The 19,192-nt window shown below is 36.9% G+C and overlaps 2 protein-coding genes across 26 annotated transcripts in view; both read left to right on the plus strand.

Moving 5' to 3' along the window:
- dlg1a (discs large MAGUK scaffold protein 1a) overlaps positions 1-3,776 on the plus strand; it is a 119,634-nt gene extending 115,858 nt beyond the window's left edge. For all 25 annotated transcript variants that reach the window (XM_034310591.2, XM_053232082.1, XM_053232088.1 and 22 more), the window contains 5 exons: positions 127-228; positions 360-532; positions 726-835; positions 1,091-1,182; positions 2,121-3,776. In XM_034310591.2, coding sequence (XP_034166482.1) covers positions 127-228; positions 360-532; positions 726-835; positions 1,091-1,182; positions 2,121-2,227 — 584 coding nt within the window. In that variant the 3' untranslated portion in view covers positions 2,228-3,776. The remainder of the gene's footprint in view (positions 1-126; positions 229-359; positions 533-725; positions 836-1,090; positions 1,183-2,120) is intronic.
- Positions 3,777-5,327: 1,551 nt separating this feature from the next.
- On the plus strand, positions 5,328-18,132 carry meltf (melanotransferrin). Its single transcript, XM_026916946.3, has 16 exons — positions 5,328-5,608; positions 8,803-8,957; positions 9,513-9,612; positions 9,882-10,067; positions 10,256-10,406; positions 10,840-10,907; positions 11,157-11,341; positions 12,182-12,347; positions 12,975-13,126; positions 13,213-13,309; positions 13,481-13,675; positions 15,299-15,452; positions 15,542-15,609; positions 15,703-15,890; positions 15,999-16,191; positions 16,605-18,132. The coding sequence occupies exons 1-16, from the start codon at positions 5,560-5,562 to the stop codon at positions 16,670-16,672; spliced, it is 2,175 nt and encodes a 724-aa protein (XP_026772747.2). The 5' UTR covers positions 5,328-5,559; the 3' UTR covers positions 16,673-18,132.
- Positions 18,133-19,192: the final 1,060 nt, after the last annotated feature.

Raw genomic sequence — 19,192 nt, forward strand, 5'->3', positions numbered from 1 at the left:
GTTTCATAGTCGAGCTACTGACAGATATTAGATTTTAGCCCCTCCATCTAATATCCTGGCCAGCCGTCACTGCTCTAGGCTGTTTGATCATAAAAGACCCTAAACAAATTGTCTCTGACTTTGCAGTGAATTATACTCGTCCCGTGATTGTTCTGGGCCCTATGAAGGACCGGATCAACGATGACCTGATATCAGAGTTTCCTCATAAGTTTGGATCCTGTGTCCCTCGTGAGTACTGTGTGCACTGCGTCCTTATCGCTCCTCTCATATGACATTTCAACCTCACATTTCAATATGCCATGATTTCCTGTTTAATCTTAATTTCCTGTTTAATCCTATCATCTCCCTCCCTGGTGCAGACACAACCAGATCAAAGCGAGACTATGAGGTTGATGGCAGAGATTATCACTTTGTCGTGTCTCGAGAGCAAATGGAGAAAGACATCCAGGATCACAAGTTCATAGAGGCGGGCCAGTACAACAATCATCTGTATGGCACAAGTGTACAATCAGTGCGAGAGGTTGCAGAAAAGGTGAAGCTCTTATGAAGCTCAGTGTGTATATATATATATATATATATATATATATATATATATAAATATACAATCAATATATATATACAGTGTATATGAGAGAGAGAGATAGAGAGAGGGTATTGAAAGAGAATTTGACATTAACACTGGACTTTTTTTCCCCTTTTGTCACTTTTTTCCCTTTTCTGCTCAGGGTAAACACTGCATCTTGGACGTCTCCGGCAATGCTATCAGACGACTCCAGCTAGCACAGCTCTACCCAATTGCTGTATTTGTCAAACCAAAATCAGTGGAAAATATTTTGTAAGTCTATGTTGTTATTGTGTTAAGTGTTTTACTGTTTTAATACAAGTTTTTACATAGTACTTTACCTCCATTGCATTAGGTTTTAATGATGACACCATCTCAGATGTGCACTATTCAGTGAATAGTGGAATTTTGTAGAAAATGTTTGTAATTTACCTGGAAAGAACACTGGCTGAAAAGTGATCATAACATGAATAAACTAGGTTTAAATGCATTACTGAGAAGCTGTCATTTATGATTTTTTCTCATCAGAGAGATGAATAAGAGGCTGACAGAGGAGCAGGCCAAGAAGATGTTTGACAGAGCTATGAAGCTGGAACAGGAGTTTACAGAGCACTTCACTTGTGCGTAAAATAGACGGTTACACTCATTCCACATGCACATCTTACTGTGTCTTTTCTTGTGTCTTTTACACTATATGGCCAAAGGTACGTGGACACCTGAACATCACTCCCATATGTGGTTCTTCCCCAAACTGTTGTATGCTGTAGCATTACAATTTCCCTTTACTGAAACTAACGGGGCCCAAACATGTTCCAGCATGATGGTGCCCCTGTGCACAAAGCAAGGTCCATGAAGACATGGTAGAAGAACTCGAGTGGCCTGCACAGAACCCTGACCTCCACCCCTCAAACTCATCACATTTGGGATGAACACCGACCGTGCCCCAGACCGCCTCACCTGTGTCTGTGACTGATCACAAATCCACACAACCACACTCCAACATCTAGTGGAAAGCTTTCCCAGAAGAATGGAGGTTATTATAACAGCAAAGGGGAACTAAATCTGGAATGGGATGTTCAAAAAGCACATATGGGTGTGATGGTCAGATGTCCACAATCCTTTGGCCATATAGTCTCTTGAGCATAATGAGCTAATTCAGCAGATTAATTTAGTATATTGAGGTTAATTGGAGCAATAGTTTGGCCTGGAATTAAATTTATACAATTTTCCGTCTGGTGAACCCAACAGGTTTAGCAGACTTTCTTTTGTTGTTGTTTTTTCCTGGAATGATAAACAGATTTTACTCATGTGCAAGCTCATATTTATATGACCAGGAAACCAGCCCTATACAATATACTATAAATATACAATATACAGCCCTACACTATAGTCTCCATTGGTCCTATCATCCCTGCTGCTTTCTTTGACTTATAATATAGAAGAAATATTTTTCCTTTTCTTTTTTGGTATATTTTTGTCTGTAGACTTGCACCTTTAGACCATACTGCAATTCCTGCCCATGGGTGTGATATACCCACTCTCTTTTCTTTTACCCTAGCCATTGTACAAGGGGACACCCTGGAGGAGATCTACAACCAGGTTAAACAAATCATAGAAGATCAGTCTGGACCATACATCTGGGTGCCAGCCAAGGAGAAATTGTGAGATGGCTGAAGTCGGAGAAACCATTTTTTTCCCCCCCTTTTTTCCTTTGGGTTTTTTTTTTTTTTTTTTTTTTTTGGGTGAATTGAAATAGGAAATGCTCCACTCTCAGAGGGCACGCTTGTGAGCGTGGGCAGAGATGGTCCAGCATCATTAAGACTCGATTCTGGAGCTCTGTGCTTCCAGATTTCAGGGAGAAGTGCTACGCCTAACCAGGGCCTCACTGGGAGATTATATGGTACAGCTTCCTTAATGTTTAAGGCAGGTGACTTTATAAATGGAAAAGATTTTAATGCATACACTTGGATTTTGTTTGGATTTTTTTTTTTTCATATAGCAGTGCATAAATAAAATGCACTTGTGTACGATCACTTGGAGCGACACTTTGCACGTTTTAGTACTAAAAGCATGTTTTGGATGGTTCTGTTCTAGTTAACCTATGTTGATTTTAAGTTTTTCTTAGACATGTACTTGAGCTACATTAACCACAGCCACAAAATCTTTTTTCCCCCCATTATACTGTATACTCCCTATGATCTTAGAATAGGATCAAAATATTTAACTTATGCAACTATCCAGCTTCTAAACTGCACAAACCGATGGATGTTTTGACTGATGACCTGGCACAAAATATGATCTTGGTTCAAGGATTCCTGGATGTTTTCTGCTGATCAGGGTGTTTATGAGAACATGAATTTGAGGTTTACAGTGGCATGGCTGAAAATGTTGTTTAAAATTCAGGTGAATGTGTATTTTAGGACATAAATTCACAATGCAAATCTTAAAAGAATTTACTGTACACTGAGATTTTAACATGTATTTAACCCTGAGTATACTGCCTATTTTGTTATAATAAAATCTATATTGAGCTTTACTTAAACTCTAAAAATATGGGAATAATTATCTTTATATTGAATATATATATATATATATGAAAATATATTAATCTATATAAATATAAAAGAATATATTTTCCTTTATTTTCACCATCATCTCTTTACTTTTTTTACTTTTTTTTTCTTGGTTTTTTTTCATGGCCCTCAGTGAAGACGTACCTGGGCTGAGTGGGTTTTTCAAGTGCAGTCACTAGCAGCTCATTCTCCTCTGCCCTCTCTTCCATGTGAATCCTGTCTCACGTGGTGTGCATGATTTTAAAAGCAATAGTATTTATAAGACGTGTGTAATCAGTACAAGAGCTGGAATACGCCTTTGCGTTTTCAGCCAGAGTTGTGAAGATGCCTGGTTTGTTGTTGAAAATCAGCAGAAGCTTGTAAACCCTGTCCTTTAGACACAGTGGTACTCTTAGCTGGACAGAGGGTCTCTGAGGCTCTCTCAAACACAAGCCTTTATTTCTCCACTGGAGGGCGTTCTCACAGAATCCCGCTCTCACTTTCATTCTCACTCGGAGATGATTGTTTTCTAAAAGACTGACTCGCTTCCGTTGGACCACAGCTTTCTAACACATTTTTGACGGGACTTTGTAAATATTCTGGTCTGATTCATTCCATTTGTCAAAAGACAAGAAGTGCTAATAAACCAATCACACACTGTTTTTTTTTTTTATGAATGCATCTTTCTTTATGTCATCTCAGGATGAGCATCTGTCATTTCTATACAGAGTCAAGTACGTCTGGTGATGAACACACTTAGTGTATCTTTTTTTTTTTTTTTTAACATAACATCAGTTTTGTGGATCGAGAATCTGACGACTTATTTAATAAATGATTTTATTGATGATGAGGAAATTTAGATTTACTTTGTATTACTTATGATCAGGCTGGTTTATTTGCTTTCATATAGGCTACTTGTTTAGAATAATCTAGTACTGATTTAGTAAAAGTATGAAAGTATGAATGCATGAAAAAGAGCGAAAGAATTGGACCAGGGTAACATACTGATATGTAGATGATTCACTGTAAAATGTTAGTTAAGATTAAAGATTAATCCGACACAAGGACATACCTTGTATTTAGGTTGCTTACTCATGAACCTTTGCATATCCTACATTTTCCCCAGACCTAGCTTTATATTTTATGAATAGTCTTCTCTCACCATTTACATTTAATCTGTAACTATCCACCTGTATATCTGCTTGCACTGATTTTGTGAACATTTATGATGCTGATCTAAGCAGGCTACCTTCCTCTTATAAAATAATAACCCAGAGTACTTCCATAAGCATGAGTAACTGTATTTTATGGTTCATCTTACTAAAGCAAATGTGGCGGTATGCTGGGGTTGACTTGTGGTTTATGCTGCAACACATTGAATCATATTTACTGAATTAAAATAGATAAGAAAAAAGATAAGAAAAAGTTCAGTTTGTAGGTCCAAAGGTGAATTTGATTTATTCACTGTATTTTCAGATTAATTCAGCACTGGGGGTATAGGAGTTTATTGAGTATTACAGGAGCTAATCAAACACTGGCTCATTTTGCTGTATATTATTCGAATGTTACATCAGATTCCTCCTCTGAATGTTGGCTCTTCAGGTCTGGATTCTGCTTGAACCCTGGTGTTAGTGACGCCCTTCACCTGAACGGTTTCATTGTACCCTCTGTGGGCCTCTTAGGTGGGGTTTGGAGCGTGTGTGTAATGAAAGCCTCCTGTGTGTGTGTGTGTGTGTGTGTGTGTGTGTGTGTGTGTGTGTATATACGTACATGTACATGTTTTTATATCTTGGTGGGAACAAAATGCCCCCACAAGAATATGAGTATCCGTCAGTTTGTTGGGACATTTGGCTGGTCCCCATGAGTAAAACTGTTTTTTGTTTGTTTGTTTGTTTTAGAAAAACTTCAAGTTTTATTTAAGAAATTAAAATAGCCCAAAGGTTTCCTTTTTCGTTACTGAGGTTAAGCATAGGGTGTATGTTTATGTGTAGACAGAATTAATTAGCTGCATTAATAATAATAATGTCAATAAAGAAAATAAGGCATTAATAATAATAATAATAATAATTAATAGTAGCCTAATGGAAGGTCCTCACAAGGATAGCCTCTCTCTCTCTCTGTCTCTCTCTTTCTCTCTTTCTCTCTCCCTCTCTGTGTGTGTGTGTTTGCGCGCCTGTCTGGTGGTGTGTGTGTCTGTGTGTGTATTTGCGCGCGCGCTCCTGCCTTGTACGTGTCACTTGAGGTGTAGGCCCAATTTGATGATCCAATTTCATTGACAATCATGCGCATTTGATGAAAAAAAGATTAGAGACTGCGATTATTGAACAAAAAAAAAAAAAAAAAAAAAGACGACTTGGACTTTGTCTCGGGTTGGACTTTGTCCTGCAGGAGGCTTTAAAGCAGGCGGTGTTGTAAACGCAGCAGTTGAGTGCGCAGTTGGGAGTCATGGGCGTGTGGACTGCACTGAGCGCGCTGCTCTTCATCACACACAGCGGTAAGACTACAGCCATTTCACAGCCATCACTAACTACACCATACACCCAATCATTCTTACACTTACTGAACCTCATTAAATAACTCGTATGTATTACTGTCGTCCTGTGCGCGTCTTTGCGGCTCAGTGCGTGATTTCCACAAGTGCGTTTAATCCACAGTGAGTCAGACTCACGCCTTTCACCCCGCATGGCGCAGAGTTCCTACCTTCAATTGATCAATCCTTTGTGTATAATGAAAATTAAGACTTTTTTTTAAGACTACATTTGCTTACCACGTCATTACTAGTTCTGTGGCTTGTGAAATAAAAGCAGGAGAAGAACAATGATGTACATAAATAAATAAATAACCCGACTTTACTTAGTTATCCTAATCCCGCACTCGGAATTTATATTCTAAAATTAAGCTACGAATTTCTTTCTTGTAATTAGGATATAGTTTTCTGTCTGAGTCAGCATGCTGAAGTTATAATGGTGTCCATGTTAAAGATTATTTGAGGGAACTGCCTAAAAACAGTTCACTTTACCAGTGCACTTGAATATTTAGGCTTATGTGTTAGTTATGGTTTACAAAGAGAATAAAAGACTAACAATTGACATTTTAAAATGGATATGAAAAGTCTACACAGCCCTGTTAAAATGGCAGGTTTTTGTGAAGTAAACAAATGAAACTAAGATGAATCATGTCAGAACTTTTTCCACCCCCAGTGTGAAATTACAACATGTAAAAATTAAGTGAAAAACAATCAAACATTTTAGGGAAAAATAGGAAAAGTAAAAAAGTTGCAATAACCTGGCTGCATAAGTGTGCACACCCTTGTATAATTGAAGATGTGGCTGTTTTCAGAATGAACCAATCACAATCAATCTCATATTCAAAAGTAATTATCATACAGCAGTCATCAATGAAGTTATTCTGATTAAATACAAATAAAGCCCAGCTGTTTCTGTAGGATTTTCTTGACATCTCCTTGGTTTCATCTGACTGCTGAAGCCATGGTCCACAAAGAGCTTACAAAGCCTGTATGGTATCTCACTTGTTGAAAGATATTGATCAGGAGAGGGGTATAAAAGAATTTTCAAAACATTAGATGTACCATGGAACACCGTAAAAGCCATCATCAACAATTGGACGTTCCTCCAAAATTTACAAAAGGACAAGACAAAATCTTACCAGGGAGGCTGCCAGGAGACCTACAGCAACATTAAAGGAGCTGCAGGAATATCTGACAAGTACTGATTACCAAAAGGTATAATACCAAAAGGTATAATAATTTCATAATTCCAAAAGGTATGTTTGGCACCAAAAATTGCACATCAGCAAAAGAACACCATCCCCACAGTGCAGCATGGTGGTGGCAGCATCATGCTTTAGGGCTGCTTTTCTTCAGCCAGACCTGGGGCTTTTAGCTACAAATACCAGTCGATTTTAGTGCAAATCATTCAGGTGTCTGCTTGTAAGTTGAAGATTTTCTCCTTTTAGCATGACCCAAAGCATACATCCAAATAAAAAAAGGAATGGCTTAACCAAAAGAAGATCAATGTTTTGAATGACCTAGCCAGAGCCCGGACCTGAATCCAGCTAAAAATCTGTGGGGTGACCTGAAGCGGGCTGTACACAGGAGACGCCCTTACAGTTTGACGGATCTAGAATGTTTTTCTAAGAAAGAGTGGGAAAATATTGCCAAATCAAGACGTGCCACACTGATAGACTCTTATCCACACAGACTGAGTGGTGTAATAAAACCAAAAAGTGCTTCAACAAAGGATTAGTTTAGGTGTTACACAACTAGGTTATTGTAAGTTTTTTCTTTTTCTTTTTTTCACCTAAAAAGTTTCTGATTGTGTTTCACTTTATTGGTATACTTTGCAGTTGCACATTAAAGGTAGTAAAGGATATATATATTTTTTTTATCTTAGTTTCATTCTTTTACTTCACAAAAACCTGTGTAGACTTTTTATGTCCACTGTAACTGACCAAAAAAAAAAAAAGAAAAAAAGTGAAAAGCTTTTGTAAGTCCCAAAAACCTGCATCGGCCCAACATCTTCCACACATCCTAATAAATCATAGACCTGCTAATACAGTATTAGTGTTAGGATATTGTTTTAGTGTTGCATTAATAATTTGCATTATTTTTACATAATCATTTGTGAAAGTTTTGATTGCGTGGTCTCATTTGATAAAACATTTGAGCTTAATATGGAACAAGTTCAGGCTACACAAACATGATGAATGGGGGAAAAGAATTTGAAGAATTATAAAGTTGTTGATTTTCAAACACAAGGTATTGAACTAAATTATTGATAGATCATTTTACCAATGTGTGAATATGTTACAGTTATTCAGATGTGATTGCCACTCCAGTGTTTTTTTTTTTAGTGATGTGTGATATGTGAAGGACTAAATACACACTGGTATAATAGGATACATTATGATAATCATAATTGTAATGGCAAGAGTACTTATGTATATATATATATATATATATATATATATATATATATATACTTATATATATATATAAATAATATATTCACGTTAGATTTGGAAACAAATAAAAAAACAAAAGCTTGTCTAAAAAGCGGAAATTTGAAGGAATGGCACCATTTTTAGACACAAACATAGGCCTTATTCTGATAGAAAACATACCATTTTCTGTTTCTCAACTAAGTTAAGCTACACAGTATGGTCATTGTCATTGTAATTGTAGGACTGCTGGCTTGCCCTAAAGCACCAGTGGTGTCATGTACAGCAGCCAGCAGTGTGTCTGGTTACTGTGACCCAAAAAAAATCGGTAAAAGCACAGAGCGTTATTTACACTGAGGCATATACTGTATATATACATATTATATGTACATACATACATACATACATTATATACATACATATTTAATTGTGAGTCCATTTTGTCACTACCTGTCTGGTGGGTTCTTTCAGGTTCTTTATTATGACCTACATATTCTGTTCACTCTTAAAAAAAAAAAAAAAAAAAAAAGATTCTTCAAGGGTTTTTTAGGGCTTATTTTCTTGTACTTGAAACCCTTTCTCATAGGGAAATACTCTGCCTTAGGGTTCTACATAGAATCTCTGTGTTCTCCTTAAGGGTTCTAAATTTTAAAGTGCAGAGCTGAATTAAAAAAAATAATAACGTGTGTGTGTGTGTGTGTGTGTGTGTGTGTGCGTGTGCGTGTCTAGTGTGCAGCCAAACCAGCATAAGATGGTGCACAATTTCACAACAGGAGCAAGTCAAGTGCAATGCCATGGCCACGGCATTCAGCAGCGCCTCTATCCGGCCTACGCTGCGCTGCGTACGCACAAACTCCGTCACTGAGTGCGCGCAAAAACTCATGGTAACATCTCCTACATGAAACCATCACTCTTGATAAAGTGCATTGTCATTTGTCATTTCTTTTCTTATCTTTTTCTTTAGCAGTTAACTTTTTTGTACATTTCCAGCACAAAGCAAACAATAAACGAAGTGGTAATAACTAACTTGCTGAAGAAGATTGTAAGAGCGTATTACTATAAGGAACTTTGATGATAAATAGGACATGAAAATTGTAAAATTGAAGGGTTTCTTTCTATGTTAAAGGGACAGTATAGCTACACACATATTGATCTGGCAATCTGCATTATTGAATGAAAAAAGTACAGCTTATGGTTCACACGGTGGATCAGTTTTTGTCATTTTTATTCTGAAAAGTTATTAAAATATTATTTTAAAAATAATTTTTGTGGCTTCCCAGGCCTATGGGGTCTCTGCTTTATGGGATGTCCAGCCCCTATATAGTATTTTGTTCATATTGTGCGGCCCTGGTGCAATTACATTAAACTTTATGCTTTGGCTAAAAAAATGTTCAATAGTTATGAAAAGTTTATTGCATAAGTCTGTGCTTTGTCCTTAGGCAAATGAAGTTGATGCATTTTCTACCAGTGCCAAAGACATTTATGAGATTGGAAAGCAGGCCACATTCAAAATTGATGCAGCAGAGTCCAGTTCTGATGGTATAAGTTCTTTTTAATTCCTTCTCATGAATTCTGCCACATTGCTATTATAGAGGAGTTGAATGCATAGACCTGGTGTTGGTCTGCGCTCTGACTTTCGAGGGCCGCCAACAGATGTTTATTAATAATTTATTTTGATATGATAAAGATTTATCTTTAACGTCAAATTGCTTGGCATGAAGCCACAGTGTGTTATCTCTAAAGATTATATGTTCAGTGTTAATTCAGATGTTGCCTCATATTGGCTCAGTGAACTCTCTGACTTGTAGGTGAAGGAACGTCATATTATGCAGTTGCCGTGGTGAAAAAGACAAATTCATACATTAACATCAACAATCTAAAGGGGAAGAAGACATGCCACACTGGGATTGGGCGTACAGCTGGGTGGAACATGCCCATAGGCTATTTGATTGACAGTGGAAGGATGTCTGTTATGGCCTGTAACGTGACGCAAGGTGCACACATCACATCTAAAAGCATTATTCCCTGCTTTATGTTTATGCATGAGAAAAGTGGAGAACTTTGTTGGTTGTGATACAGTGTTACAAAAATCCTCCTCAGTGAATTAATCAGCTATTAAAATGATATAACAGAAGAGGATATGTATGAAGGAGAAACTCTGGGGTTTGTTGTGCATGTCTAGGAGTTGCAGAATTCTTCAACGCTAGCTGCATTCCTGGAGCAACAGGCCAGGCTCCGTCTCTGTGCCAGCTCTGTGCCGGAGATGAATCTGGAGGCCATAAGTGTGAGGCAAGCAACAAGGAGAAATACTACTCATATAATGGAGCCTTCAGGTAACGCTCTTTTCCGTATGCTTTATATTACTAACACAGTTGCTCACTAGTCAAGAAAAGTCAAGTGGGTTTTATTGTCATCTTTGGACAATAAACATCCAGGACAATAAATACACAGGACAATGAATACACAAGACAATAACTTCACAATACAACACATACACAAGACAAGAAAATACTCAGGACAGTAACTACACAAGACAATAAATACTCAAGACAATACCTACACAGGACAATAAATAATCAGGACAATAAATACACAAGACAGTGCTCACTAACTGGACAGGACAACAGAACAGTATTGGATGGAAGGAACCAGTGCAAACAGTTGTCTCTAAACTGCAGACCCTACCCTAACCTACAACTGGATCGAGAAAATACTTTAGAGATACTGCTTTAAAGATTACTCAGTGGAGTTTTTTGGTTTCTGCAGGTGCCTTGTTGAGGATGCAGGAGAAGTAGCTTTTGTTAAGCACACCACAGTTGATGACAACACTGATGGTAAGTCCATTTCATGACAAGTCATTATTTTATTATTCCTCCCGTATGGATGAGTCAAACAAAAACAGTGTAGCACAGAACAACACAGGAGAGAATAGTCAAAAGAAGCAGCAGCAGGATAACCAATACACAGAAATGCAAAGGAGCTCTATTGTGGAAATTAATCTGTTTGAATAATCAGTTATGTGTAATCACTTATATATAATTGATGATCTCACATTGGTTTTTTTTTTGTTTGTTTGTTTTTAGGAAAAGGGGACCTATGGACACAGGGTCTCAATGCTGCTGACTTCAACCTGCTCTGCCCAGATGGAACCCGGAGTCCTGTCTCAGATTACAGACGCTGCAATCTGGCCCGAGTGCCATCCAGAGGCATTGTGGTCCACAGTGACATCGACAGCTCTGTGATATTCAACATGCTTAGAGAGGGACTGGTGAGAACATTTAACTTAAATGTTATATGATAAAATGCTTTATACCACAGTGCTGTTGAATTCTTGTATCTGATTGGTCAGAAGGTGTTGATTAATTTTCTCTAACATCAGCTCTGACAGTAGTTCCACCTGTAATTCAAATCACAGGTTTAGAATAATGCATTCATTCTAATACAGTATTGTTTCTATAGTAACAAGTCATTCACAGGGACTTGAACAGCAGGTGCTCTACATATCATAAGCCAAATAATCAAAAAATAATAGAGTGTTGTTTGTTCTTGTTTATATGTAACAAGCTGCTTTTTTTTTTATTAGCTGAAAAAAGAGAGGCTGGTGAGGGAACAACTGTTTGGTGATGCTAACAGGAACTATCTTGTCTTACAGAAGTTCCATAACATTAAATGTAACTATAATTGCTTTAACGTAGGACAATAAATTAAAAATTATAATTGTAGGCAAATTGCTGTAGTATGAGAGAAATAAAACCCTTTGTGACATGCTATTACTGGAAAATAATAAACTTCTGTTTAGGCATCACACCACCCCAGCATTATTGTCCTATAATATCATGCACCATCATGCCCCAATATGATTATCGTCCTATAATATCATGCACCATCATGCCCCAATATGATTATTTTCCTATAATATCATGCACCATCATGTCCCAATATGATTATTTTCCTATAATATCATGCCCCATCATGCTTTATTCCATACTTAAAGTTGATTTTACACATGTGGAATAAGTAGCCTACATAGACAGTATTCCATTACAACATTTTGTTTGCATATGTTGATCTCCAATGTTAAAAACACAATTTTTGTTTTTCCCCACAGCAAAAGTCTGGCTTTTCTATTTTCTCCTCGATGGCCTATAATGGTGAAAACCTGTTGTTCAGTGACAGCTCTATGAAGTTTATCCCTACTGGAAGTGAGGACTACATTCAGTGGATGGGACAAAAATACTATAACATACTGAAAGCTATGGACTGCTCAGCTAATGGTTAGCCCCCCTCTTTTACTCCATATTCAAATCAGTCAGAGGCAGTGAAATCGCCAGTGAACAATAAATGAAACACACACACATACACACACACACACACACACATATATATATGGTTTTATTTATTTATATTTATTAATAATATTAATAGGTTACATACATAATATAACACACACACACACACACACACATATATATATATATATATATATATTTGTGTGTGTGTGTGTGTTATATTATGTATGTAACCAAATAATTAGAATAGTTTAGTGTAACTGCTTTAGTACTTGGCAAAGAACAAGAACAGAACAGTTTCTTATTTATTAAAGTTCATGTTGTAAAATTACTAGTACAATGTACAATATAGACAGAATTGGCTCTTTTGTATTGTTCTTGCTTAGATTTTATAGAACTTGCTACCACATATTCTTATTTCTAAAAGCATTGCCTCATCCATTGACATTTGAATATTTACATCCTTTTTTATTTCTTGTATTATTTGTATATTTTCACATGTATGTGTAGGAGCACACATGTTGCATGTAAGCTGGCATGCTCATATATGTGGCGTGTCTGTGTGTGCACGTGTGTGCGTGCGTTTGTGTGTGCGTGTGTGCACGTTTGTAGATGTTCCTGAGATCCTGACCTGGTGTGTGCTGTCTTTTGGAGAGCAGAAGAAATGTGGAGACATGGCTCTAGCCTTTAAAAAAAAGGGACTCTCACCAAACATCCAGTGTTTATATGGAACATCTGTGGATGACTGCATGGAGAAAATACAGGTAGACCAATTCCGCTGAGAACTAAAAGTTCTTATTCTCAGATGTTTTCTAAAGTCTACTTTAAAATGCCCTCTGTATATACACAGAACAAAAAGGCAGATGCCATCACTCTCGATGGAGGCTATATCTACACTGCAGGGAAAACATATGGCCTGGTGCCTGCTGTGGGAGAAAGCTACACAGGTTAGAGCCAGCCTTACCAAGTCTCATTGTTCTCATATTACTGGGTGTAGCAATGCCAATGTCACAATGTTTTCTGTCCATATCTGTACTAAGCTACAGAACACCTCCACTGAGCCTCTGTGACACTCATATATAAGTCTTCACACACCAGACCCTATTTTGCCATTTTAGGGGACAGTGACGGCAGCATCTACTATGCTGTGGCTGTCTTAAAGAGAAGCAACAGAGACATCCAGAGATTCAGTGATCTGAGGGGACGGACATCCTGTCACACAGGCTATGGCAGGACTGCTGGCTGGAACATTCCAGTAGGTGTGCTCATTGAGAAAGGCCTTATCAGACCAAAGAAATGCCAAGTTGCCCAAGGTTGGTAAACAGTGCTCCTCTTTGTATCACTACTGCAGTGATTTATTTCAAGGTCTGTGTTCAACATGCATTTGAACTTGTATTGTCAACACTGTTAGTGAATGTATTTGTGTGTATTTCAGGGTATGTGTTCAGTTCAGTTTATTTACTGTATTTCATTTTTCCTGTAGCTTCTGTCCATAACATATGGAAAACTGGCAGTGCCAGAATCAATACTGCCATGACTGTTTAGCATGCAGATTGTGAAATTGATAAATGTCCTATGATCAGGGTTGTTAGGAAATTTCAGACAACTATTTAAGACATGTGAAACTTTTTTGTTATAGCCCTAATTCTGCTTAATGGTATTTTTTAAACTGCGTATGTATTTTTTATATACCACTTTATCTGACTATATCTATTCTGTGTTGAAAATATCTTGGTTTTTCCCAAGGTAGTGGATGACAAAGTGATTTTACATGTGTACATCTTCATATTTATAACTCAGGGAAACAGCATAGAGTTCTGGAGACTTCTGAGAATTATTTGCGTTTATTTAAAATATTCTTTAGGGATATCAATAATTTTGTCACTTATTAAAAAAAGCATTTAAATGCATTTTTTAAAAAAGAATTTCTAATGAGCTTAATCTTTAGTTAGTTTAATAGTTTTTCCTATTGTTTGTGTTCAAATTTTGAATTATTGTGTAATGTGTATTTTGTACAGTCATTTTTGCTGGCACTGTAGTTTCCCTGATTAGTTCTTTCACTCATTTCCAAAAATTGTCATATTTTTCCCTACACACACACACACACACACACACACACACACACACACACACACATATATATATATATATATATATATATATATATATATATATATATAAAACACCCAAACTGTGAACAAAATGTGCTAGCAGTTTGAAAACAGACCAGTTGTACAGGAAAATGGATAGAATGGCAGAATGGATACACCTAGTTTCAGGAGGCAGGGGAGAAAGTTATGTCCAAAACTGAACACGCAATAAGCACCACTTCTAATATCTACAGTATTTTTGCACTGACTTCACATATTTTTTTGTGATTTTCTGAGCATAAACTGCATATTTGACCTCTTAAGCCAGCTCATAAATAACCTGTGTGGTTGTTTGAAAAAAGAATTCATCCTAATTCAAGTCAAGTCAAGTGGAGTTTATTGTCATTTCAACCATATACAAGTACATAGTGAAACGAAACAACGTTTCTCCAGGACCAAGGTGCTACATAAGACAAACACAGAGCAACACAGAACTACAAGGGACTACATAATTTATACAGAAAGTTTATGCAAACATGTGCAGACAGCACAAGACAGTACAATGACTCCTGGGACAGACAATGGGCATAGTAAGTCCCAGTGCAGTGCCGACCAGTACACAATTCTGTTTAAGTGAACCTAGTGACAATAGTGCAAAGAGTACAAGAGTATAGTACAGGTAGCTGAAATAATTGCATGTAAAAGCATAAAGTTTAGTACTTCTGGACATAAAGCTTAGTACTTCTGGACCTCAGTGTTAAGCATGAATAAATATTTACTAGATTTAAAACTTGCTATTGTCCACACTGTCAGTGAATGAATGTCCATATCCATCATTTCCCCCAGCTGCTGGAGAGTTCTTCAGAGCAAGCTGTGTACCTGGTGCCAATGAGCCTGGATTTCCCAGCAACCTTTGCACACAGTGCATTGGAGATGCCAGTGGCCAGAACAAGTGTGTTAAAGGCCAGGATCTGTTTGATGGTTACAACGGAGCCTTCAGGTAACTTAGCGATTTTTACTGTGTTTGTAGATTTTTATACATTTCAGGATTTTTAAAGGTAGAAACATATTAATGACATCTTCTTTTAGGTGTCTGGTTCAGGAAGCAGGCGAGGTTGCATTTGTGAAACATTCCACAGTCTTCCAGAATACTGATGGTGAATCACACTTAGCATTTTTGAGTAATTAAAATTCTACACATGATAGAAGGATGAAGGGTGCTTACTACAAATAAAAATTTTCGTTATCAGGCAATGGTACAGATCCTTGGGCCCTCAACTTGAACTCGAGAGATTTCCAACTGCTGTGTTCTCAAGAGTCTCGTGCTGAAGTCAATCAGTATAAACAATGTCACCTTGCCCGTGTCCCCTCCCATGCTGTGATGGTCCGGCCCGACACCAACCCTCACATCGTCTTTGGCCTTTTGGACAAAGCTCAGGTGGGCCTTACTGTAGCCTAAAATATCAGCATTTCTCTATGATATAAATGACAAATACATGTGTTTAATAATTATGTACAATGCTTATATTGGGTTCACTATCTTCAGCAATTCTTTGGGGTCAACACTAACTCAGACTTCAAGATGTTTGACTCCAGTCAATATGAAGGATCAGACCTGATCTTCAAAGACTCCACAGTAAGCTTAATTGGTGTTGGTGAGAAAAAGACCTATGAGGATTGGCTTGGCCAGAGCTACATGGATGCCCTCTTAGCCATGGAGTGTACTTACTCTTCAGCAGGTGAACATATTTATATTCTCTAAATGAGACTTAACTGACTTTTTAAATATCTATCTAAATGTGAGTGGAATGGTGTTTCAGCGGGTGGCTTTATCACCTCACAGCTCCAGGGTCTCTGGTTCAAACCTGAGCTCAGGTTACTGTCTGTGTGGAGTTTCGCATGTTCTTCTCGTGTCTATGAAGGTTTCCTTCCACCTCCTAAAAACCCTACTAGTAGGTGGATTGGCTATACTAAAATGCCCCTAGGTGTCAATGAGTGTGTTAACGTTTCTGGACAGTGCCCTGTGATGATTCCCGTCTTTTGGTTAGTGTTCTCATGATAGGCTCAGGATCCACCATGACCTGACATGACATGCAGTAACTCACTCTTTTCTCTTTCTTGTGTGTGTGTGTCTGTGTGTCTTCTTCTGCAGTGGTATCTTCGGCCTCTGTACTACTGGTGATCAGCTTGGCTGTGCTCTTCTCTCTTTTGGATGTGTAGCAGGTCCACCAGCTGCCCAAACTATCATATTACTCCATTTTATCCTGATCGTTCATATCATATATATATGCAAGTCTACTGTAGCAAAGCTACTGTAAACTATATCCACCAGTGACTTAAACATACAATGAGCATACACTTGGGTATAGATTTTTTTTTTGCCTATTTATCAAAACTAAATCGCATAAATCAGCATTGCTTTTGATGTATAATTTGTTCATGATAGATATATATGTATGCTACATATAGTATCTGTCCTAAATGACATGTTAGATTAGCACACCCTTAAGATTTTTTGCACTCCTTTATCCACAGCAAGGACATTTCTCTGTAACTTTTTGTTGCATTCTGCTGGTAGTCTTGGGATTGGACATTAGCATAGAACTTTAACTTCTGAGCTATCACTGCTTACTTGGTTTAGTTGATAATTACAATGAAGAATGTCCGTACTAGTCACAGAATTTATTCAGTGTGATTCGTAAAGCTCTTAAATGTTAGAATGATTTCATGAGACTAGGATCCCCAATCTTTAGGTGCATTTTCTCTGCCTTTTCTTGACAGCAATGATTTCCATTTTCACTGTATTTGTTGAATATTTATCACTGCACACACTTTTGTAGTAGTGGTTAGATACCTGAGGGCAACAGTCATATCAGTGCATATGCTTTGCCTGTTACATATTTATTGACTTCAGTGTTCTGTGAATGTCTGTTTTTTTAATTATGCACTTGAAGGCACATGCTGTATTAGGATATGTATATTCTAGCTGGAATCTTTAGTTTCTTTTATATCACTGACTATACACTGGTGTATGACTTCTGAGTAGAAAAGGACTAAACTGATTCATGTATTTTTACCTTATATTTCTCCCAGTGAGAGAAGTATCAAGATTTTCCTCTTGCTGTTTGAGAATCTATATTCAGGATCATATTTTCAAAAGCAACTACATGTTAACTCTATGTATTTGTTAGCAATATGCAACAAAATAAAGCAACACATATTATAGTTATAGGTTTTGCTGCAGGATTGTGCATTGATATGGCTCTATCATTTAATTTTTTTTACGCTTAATGAGAATAACATCCTATTCTGAATTTAGCACCTTTACTTATGTTTTTTTCCCCAATAGAGCACTTAGTATATGACAAATTTAACTAGATTACTATTCAAATTTCTCATGAGCTATTGAATATGCTTTGTAGAGCTGCACTGTTTATTTTACTGATTCAATTTGTTTAATTATCACTGAGAAATGTATTTTTATACAATGTTCAGATTCCATATCAGTGTATATGTACTGACACACTGATTTCTTGCTTTACTGTATTGCAATTTCTTCAATGAAATGATTGAGATGTAACTAATATTTAGTTGCCAGGCCAGTGAGTCTGCTGAAGTATTATTACATGTTGCCCACATAGGGTTCTTTGCTGTTCTTTTCAATAAACATGCATAGTAAATGTGTTGTCATTTCTGTTTTGTGACTTCTATAGTCAGCAGTCCTTGAATATACTGGATTGTTTCTTCTCAGTTTCTAAAATTCGGGTGTGACTTAATCTGGAATCTTTCTAGAAAAGGAGTGATGCATTAGAGAGGAGGCATGTCTGCCTAATATTCTGTAGTTCAGTGTTTCTTAAATGGGAGTATTGGTACACCTAGGTGCTACAAAGGGTATTTTGTAGACAAAGCATATCTTTTAATGAAAAAAAATAGTACTAATATGCATTAAAGTAATTACTGTAATTAGAACTACTAATATGTTTACAACAAATTTAATAAATAACTAGATAAGTGAGCACTGGAGCTGGCTTAATAATTAAAATAATTTTATTGATGTAGGCTACTGCAAATGAGATGTGCTATAAAATGTTCTTATGCAGAGAAACATTTACATTTAAAATAGAAAACCATTGTATGGAAAAACTTGATGAGAATGAGCCATAGGTCATGGAACAGTTTACACAACTCATACTTCAAGATCATGAGCTCACACTAAAGTATGTCTTGTCTTTTTGTGTTCTGTCATCATATCAGCCAAGTAATTTCAAAAGACGTCAAAGTTCAGGTATTAGATCCCCTGGCAAAGTTCAAAAGAGAACAGGAGGTGTGTGATAAATGAATATATTATAATGAAGAACTACATTACAGCACGTGCAAGGGATGTGTAAACCACTGAGTTTCATTTTAGCATGCTAAAAATAATAATTAGATATAAAAACTCTTGCAGTTTTTCTGTACGTTATCCATACATTTGTGACCAAATTTAAAAGACTGCATTTAAGAATTAACCTTTTAAACAAATTATTGGTTGTTATTGGTTGCCAATACATAAGGTATTGATCTTTACCTTTTTGTATATTAAAGTAATGAGAGTAGTCAACATTTATTCGCATTTATTAATTTGCCGGATTCTTTTGTATTTATAAGTGTGGCAGTGTATAATGCAAGCATCTCCCTGTTTAAGGAGCTGAAACTGAGGTGCTATAAAGCTATAAGACTGCCTTCATGTGCTATCAGACT

Source organism: Pangasianodon hypophthalmus, chromosome 2, assembly GCF_027358585.1.
Source record: "Pangasianodon hypophthalmus isolate fPanHyp1 chromosome 2, fPanHyp1.pri, whole genome shotgun sequence".
In the NCBI taxonomy this organism is placed as follows: Eukaryota; Metazoa; Chordata; class Actinopteri; order Siluriformes; family Pangasiidae; genus Pangasianodon; species Pangasianodon hypophthalmus.